This window comes from Diorhabda sublineata, chromosome 10 (genome assembly GCF_026230105.1).
Source record: "Diorhabda sublineata isolate icDioSubl1.1 chromosome 10, icDioSubl1.1, whole genome shotgun sequence".
Lineage (NCBI taxonomy): Eukaryota > Metazoa > Arthropoda > Insecta > Coleoptera > Chrysomelidae > Diorhabda > Diorhabda sublineata.
Genome location: NC_079483.1, coordinates 7,012,029 through 7,019,322, shown reverse-complemented (window position 1 = coordinate 7,019,322; position 7,294 = coordinate 7,012,029). Strand labels below are relative to the sequence as shown.

At 30.4% G+C, this 7,294-nt stretch overlaps 1 protein-coding gene across 1 annotated transcript; it reads right to left on the bottom strand.

Annotated features, from left to right (window-relative positions):
- Positions 1-5,619: 5,619 nt before the first annotated feature.
- LOC130449833 (uncharacterized) lies at positions 5,620-6,472 on the bottom strand. The gene is made up of 2 exons (XM_056787871.1): positions 6,398-6,472; positions 5,620-6,264 (listed from the first exon to the last, which is right to left on the bottom strand). Exons 1-2 carry the CDS (start codon positions 6,470-6,472, stop codon positions 5,620-5,622), a joined length of 720 nt encoding a protein of 239 aa, XP_056643849.1.
- Between the last annotated feature and the right edge of the window lie 822 nt (positions 6,473-7,294).

Here is a 7,294-nt window from a genome sequence, read left to right as displayed (position 1 = left end):
TATATGATCTACAACTTATGTCGAACATATTTTCACGATAATACTTATCGTTTTCGAGAAAAATGGTAAAAAATGGTTTTAGTGCATACTATGTAAAAAATTAATCTTACAATTATTAAAACCGCGATATCTCACGAATGGTGAGTCGTAAGACAAAAAGTGGCCGAACCATTTTTGTAGAAAATTGTATGATCTACAACTTTTGTCAAACATATTTTCACGATAATACTTATCGTTTTCGAGAAAAATGGTAAAAACTTTTCTTAGTGCATATTATGTATAAAATCAATTTTCTAATTATTAAAACCGTGATATCTCACGAATGGTGAATCGTAAGAAAAAAGTGGCTGAACCATTTTTGTAGAAAATTATATGATCTACAACTTATGTCGAACATATTTTCACGATAATACTTATCGTTTTCGAGAAAAATGGTAAAAAATGGTTTTAGTGCATACTATGTTAAAAATGAATCTTATAATTATTAAAACCGCGATATCTCACGAATGGTGAGTCGTAAGACAAAAAGTGGCCGAACCATTTTTGTAGAAAATTGTATGATCTACAACTTTTGCCGAACATATTTTCACGATAATACTTATCGTTTTCGAGAAAAATGGTAAAAACTTTTCTTAGTGCATATTATGTAAAAAATCAATTTTCTAATTATTAAAACCGTGATATCTCACGAATGGTGAATCGTAAGAAAAAAGTGGCTGAACCATTTTTGTAGAAAATTATATGATCTACAACTTATGTCGAACATATTTTCACGATAATACTTATCGTTTTCGAGAAAAATGGTAAAAAATGGTTTTAGTGCATACTATGTTAAAAATGAATCTTATAATTATTAAAACCGCGATATCTCACGAATGGTGAGTCGTAAGACAAAAAGTGGCTGAACCATTTTTGTAGAAAATTATATGATCTACAACTTTTGTCGAACATATTTTCACGATAATACTTATCGTTTTCGAGAAAAATGGTAAAAAATGGTTTTAGTGCATACTATGTAAAAAATTAATCTTACAATTATTAAAACCGCGATATCTCACGAATGGTGAGTCGTAAGAAAAAAGTAACTAGACCTTTTTTGTAGAAAATTATATGATCTACTACTTTTATTTGATCTATTTTCACAATAATACCCACTGTTTTCGAGAAAAATGGTAAAAAATGGTTTTAGTGCATACTATGTAAAAAATTAATCTTACAATTATTAAAACCGCGATATCTCACGAATGGTGAATCATAAGACAAAAAGTAACTGGACTTTTTTTGTAGAAAATTGTATGATCTACAACTTTTATTTGACCTATTTTCACGATAATACTTACTGTTTTCGAGAAAAACGGTAAAAACTTTTCTTAGTGCATATTATGTAAAAAATCAATTTTCTAATTATTAAAACCGTGATATCTCACGAATGGTGAATCGTAAGAAAAAAGTGGCTGAGCCATTTTTGTAGAAAATTGTATGATCTACAACTTTTGTCGAACATATTTTCACGATAATACTTATCGTTTTCGAGAAAAATGGTAAAAAATGGTTTTAGTGCATACTATGTTAAAAATGAATCTTATAATTATTAAAACCGCGATATCTCACGAATGGTGAGTCGTAAGACAAAAAGTGGCTGAACCATTTTTGTAGAAAATTATATGATCTACAACTGATGTCGAACATATTTTTACGATAATACTTACCGTTTTCGAGAAAAATGGTAAAAACTGTTTTTTAGTGCATACTATGTAAAAAATTAATCTTACAATTATTAAAACCGCGATATCTCACGAAGGGTGAGAAAAGTTTCTTTTGGATTCAGCTCAGACCAATACAGAGAAGAATTTAAATGAGATTTGGATATTGAAGATTCAGCTGATTGTTTAAGGTGCGATGAAAATTACTACAAAACTGAAAAAATCGAAGATTCAATGGATGCTTGAAAATTATACTCCGTTTGAAAATACTTGTGACTAATAGAGAAAAAACTAAAATGTCAATTGACAAATAAATAGTCATCAAAGACTGTAAAACCAAAGTTGATTAATAATATATATGCACAATTTTTTTTGTAAATATATGAGCCGAGTCCGACTCTGTTTCTGTTCGTATTACTTGGATTGATAGAAAACAGAACATATAAATAGTGTCGTGAAAAATTGGCATCTCTCATGTAGGATAGCTACCATATTGTAAACAATAAATTTTATAAGTAGGTGATAGATTAGATTTTAAATTACGCATATGATAAAAGACTCCAAGGATTTTATAATTTGATGTTTGCCAGAGAATCGTAACTCATTCAGTAGACACACTTTTTTATCGGATCTGAAGATGGAAATATGTACAAAACATCCACCGGCTTGTACGATTTATATACATAAATTTTTTTCGCGTAAGGGTATTTACATTAACGAGCTTTGTTATTTCAAATGGATCGCCCTGTATATTTTTCGCTTTTCGAAATCATTAAGAAATACTTCGAAAAAGAACGAATTGATATTTTAATGATATTAGGATATGGTGATAGGTCAACAGTCAACAAGAAACGTTTAATATCTTTAATAATTTATATTCTAACCGAAATTCCATAACAAGATCTACTGGCAGTAAATAAGAAGAGAAGTTTAACTGGTTCAGTAAAAGATTTATCCAAATCAGGGCTCAGAAAAAATGCATCAACTGAAAACAAATCTTTAGATGTTTTAAAAGACGATCTACTGGGAACTTGATAATTCCGTCCATAAAAAGTAACGTTGCCAGATTACCCGAAGAATATCTAATGATGAAAAAATGTTACAATCAAAACGATCCAAATTTTATATTTTGCGCTGAGGTCACTTTTAGTATTAATGGCAACGTGAATCGGCATAATTGTAGATGCTGGTCACGTAACAATCCTCGTTAGATTCGTGAATCCCACACACAATATCCAGTAAAAGGAAATATCTGACAATAATGTTAATACCACCAAAATACTGGTCGTATCATGGTATACCCGTCAGGTAAACCTACTAGCATACATTAAGGTGAATTGAAAGATTTTATATCAACTAAAAGATGTCGAATTACCAACGCAACTAAACAATAGCTTATTCAAAAATTAGTAAAAGTTTTTATTCTCACGTAGAAAGATTAAAAATTATAATTTATCTAAAAGTGGTTCAAAATGTTAACCTTTAACATCATGACGTATTTTTTCGATTATTATACGTTAGATTTAATATAAATTAACCAAAAAAAATCTATTGGGGAGAAAGCCGGTGATTCTGTTGGCCATTTTAATAATACATTTTTAAACGGTAACGAACGCTCGATGAAAAATTTGAAAATTATATTTTGATTAAGAAATTGTGGATAATTCGTAATCATTAAAGGCCGGATTTTCTAGTATGTTCCCATAAGTACCTGGATCTATCATTTCACTCTGGAACCAAAACGATCATCATCTGAGTGAACTGTAATCGATGAACCACGTTCGAAGCGTCCAAAAGCACAACAGTCAGCTAGGAAGGTTATGGCTTCAGTATTATGGGTGTTTATGGAAGATTGTTCATGGACTATCTCCATAGAGTTGTTGGATCGTTTGAATGCAAAAATAAAGGAAATACGACATCTTATAACGAAGAACGAAGAAAAAACCAATGTTTCATTAAGACAATTTACCGATTCACAAATCGATGGCCAAATTGAACGAATTACACTTCGAATTGCTTTCTCATCCACCGTATAGTCCGGACCCGGCCCCCAGTGACCACTAATCTCAAAAAAATGCTCGTGGGTAAGAAATTCAGTCACATGACATTGAATGATGTGTTTTAAAGTCATCGGTTATCATAGTTGTTTGTTACAGTGAAATATATTTAGTTTGTGAATGTAAAAATGAGTCAAAATTAAAAACAAACTGTACAAACATGTGGTTAAATTTCGCGCACTTTCCTTAAGTGACAGAAACAATATGGCCGTATACTTAACTTCCGGTCAGTTGCTGGATACGTATTTAATTATAACAATTTTTATCTTATAACTGTCATGACACCATTAAAAAGATTAATTTCTCACCAATCGGATCTATATACTCATAATTCGTGGTAATTCTAATTCAATTTGTAATCAAAAAATTTTTTTTATGGTTCCCATAAGAACACATTTTATAGAAGTGAACTTTAGACGCAAAATTCTTTAGATTTTTGTCTATAATACATATAAAGAGCTCTATGATATAAAAATTAATCCATTTTACTTTACCTAGAGGGTCTTTAATCTCGTTAACTTTTGTGCGTTTCGAAATGGTTGATCTGGAGTAAGGATTCCAGAAATTTGTTTTTTTTTTTGAACGTATTTTCATTGTAAAACTTGTACTAGAATGAATAAATTAACGGTAATTATCAAGGATGTCTAATTTGTTTAAATCATATCGAAAATTTGTAAATAGTGAGACCAAAAGGTGTAGAAATAACAAAAGTTATAATATTTTTTTAACAAACCCCATACTAACCTATAAAGTCACGTATTTATGAATCTAAATAAAACTATATGAAATAAACGTAATTAAAAACAAATATACTTTTCTCTTGTGATAAATATTTTAATTAATAAATTATTTTATCATCTATTATGTATTATTCAAAACAATTACCTTCCCGTAATATTTTTATGGTATGAATAATTATAATATAGATGACATAATAAATAATAATTATTGTGCTGCCATCTATGAAGCAACTACAGGTATCATTTAAATTTTGTATGAAAGTAATCTACTGTCTTTACAGATTTTATCGATACAGTTGGATTTCTGAATATAAGTTTCTACTACTGTCTACTAGATGGCGTACAAGCTAGACTTCAAAATGATTTTTTGATATTTTCTTTGTTAGTTTAATTCAAACAAAAAATATTTTTATATATTGCTTGTTAAAAAAAATTCTGCTGAATATAAGTGTGGTAATAATTCCTTATATAATATCAAATACATATTATAATATTAGATTTGTTTTTATACGAGGGTACGTTGGTAAATGAAATTTGGATTATTTCGATACATTTGTGATCGGATAATAATTAGTGAATTATGGCAAAATGACAGGTCTAGTTTTAGAAAAAAAAATGAGATTTTTATGGTATTTAATCCGGAAATTTGGTTTTACAGTTCTATAGAATTAAGAAAATTCTCACGGATACTACTCGCCCGCCCACCTTCCGAATAATCTTCTTCCAACAATGAATAAACCACAAGTCAGTACGCGTTCAAATGAAATCCTGTCGAACCTGTCGACAGTTTACCCAAAACAGAGATATTTAATATTTTTACACCTTGCGATCAACGTCTATTCTCAACCTTTGTAGTCATTGTAGAAATATTCTTAATACCTTAAATACCTGTTAAACGTTTCTTTTCATCGAGCACAAAAAGGGAATTTTTGCAGTTGGAGTCATCGACTAGGGATAATTGTGAATAGCGTATGAAAAAGTCAGTTTAATGTAAGCCATTTCTACTTCTTAGACGTCATAATTGACTTTTTTTTATTACTGTTAAGGTATAGTCGAAATTCAGTTTTTTTTATATTCATGGATCGTTAGAAAAGTAAAAATTAGTCATTAGTTAGTCGCTCAACTCGACAACAAATTTTTTCTTTCTCTTTTCTCTTTTCTCTTTTCTCTTTTCTCTTTTCCCTTTTCCTCTTTTCTCTTTTCTCTTTTCGCTTTTCCCTTTTCCCTTTTCTCTTCTCTTTTCTCTTTACTCTTTTCCCCTTTTCTCTTTTCCCCTTTTCTCTTTAACCCTTTTCTCTTTTCCCCTTTTCTATTTTCACCTTTTCTCTTTTCCCCTATTCTCTTTTCCCCTTTTCTCTTTTCCCCTTTTCTCTTTTCCCCTTTTCTCTTTTCACTTTTCTCTTTTCCCCTTTCTTTTCCCCCTTTTCTCTTTTCACCTTTTCTCTTTTCCCCTTTTCTCTTTTCCCCTTTTCTCTTCTTCCCCTTTTCTCTTTTCCCCCTTTTCTCTTTTCCCCTTTTCTCTTTTCTCCTTTTCTCTCTTCCCCTTTTCTCTTTTCTCCTTTTCTCTTCCCCCTTTTCTCTTTTCCCCTTTTCTCTTTTCCCTTTTCTCTTTCCCCTTTTCTCTTTTCTCCTTTTCTCTTTTCCCCTTTTCTCTTTTCTCCTTTTCTCTTTCCCCCTTTTCTCTTTTCCCCTTTTCTCTTTTCCCCTTTTCTCTTTCCCCTTTTCTCTTTTCCATTTTTCTCTTTTCCCCTTTTCTCTTTTCCCCTATTCTCTTTTCACCTTTTCTCTTTTCCCCTTTTCTCTTTTCACCTTTTCTCTTTTCCCCTATTCTCTTTTCACCTTTTCTCTTTCCCCTTTTCTCTTTCACCTTTTCTCTTTTCCCCTATTCTCTTTTCACCTTTTCTCTTTTTCTCCTTTTCTCTTTCCCCTTTTCTCTTTTCCCCTTTTCTCTTCCCCCTTTTCTCTTTTCCATTTTTCCTCTTTTCCCCTTTTCTCTTTTCTTTATTTATTAGTTATTCTGTAGATATCGGTGTATCTTATAGAAAGAACAATTTTTGTTCTCAGTTGAAATTTTACAGATTCGATATTAAATAACAGATTCGATATTAAATATTGACAATTAATTTTGTCGTAATATCACAAATAGTTTAATGATAATAAATTAGCATAAAGTGTTGTTTATATGTTAAATATTCACAAATTCTACGAGCTAAAAGGTCATTTGTTAATATAACAATGCTGTCAGTTATAACTTCAACAAGAACATTTTATTTCTTTTTTTTTTAATATAGAAAAGAGAGTGTCGAGCTTCAACACCTACACACTACTTAATCTAAATACTAAAACTCAGGCATCCATCATCTGAATATATATTTAGACCTATAATTCGTGAATAAATAGTAGTTGAAAAAGTTGTTGTACAATACACGATATATAATGCCTTTTAAACATAAACGTGAATATTTTTATAATCATGATGAATTAATTTCCATACATACTGGATGGGGTTATTTAAATCGCACCCGGAAGCCCGTACAACGCATTAACTAAAGAAATAACACGAAAATAGTTTGTAAAAATTTCTGCTAATGAACCTAACCTAAAAATTGTTCGTTCTGTATTCATTTACATACCGAAAGTTGCGTTTTGAGTGTTCCGTGTAGTGAAAGTGACAGTTTCGTACTGCAAAACACTTGCGGGACGTTCTGGAGTAGCCACTTCAATATTGACAGTTTACAGTTTCATTTCGATGATTTTGCATAACCTTAAATTTTGAATTTTCTGAAATTGTTTT

Bases quoted from the DNA above. Each gene is read 5' to 3' on its own strand.
- LOC130449833 (XM_056787871.1), bottom strand. From the start codon at position 6,472: ATGGAAAAGAGAAAAGGGGGAAGAGAAAAGGGGAAAAGAGAAAAGGGG. The intron at 6,265-6,397 runs GTGAAAAGAGAA...AAAAGAGAATAG, and splicing joins AAAGGAGAAAAAGAGAAAAG to GGGAAAAGAGAAAAGGGGAA.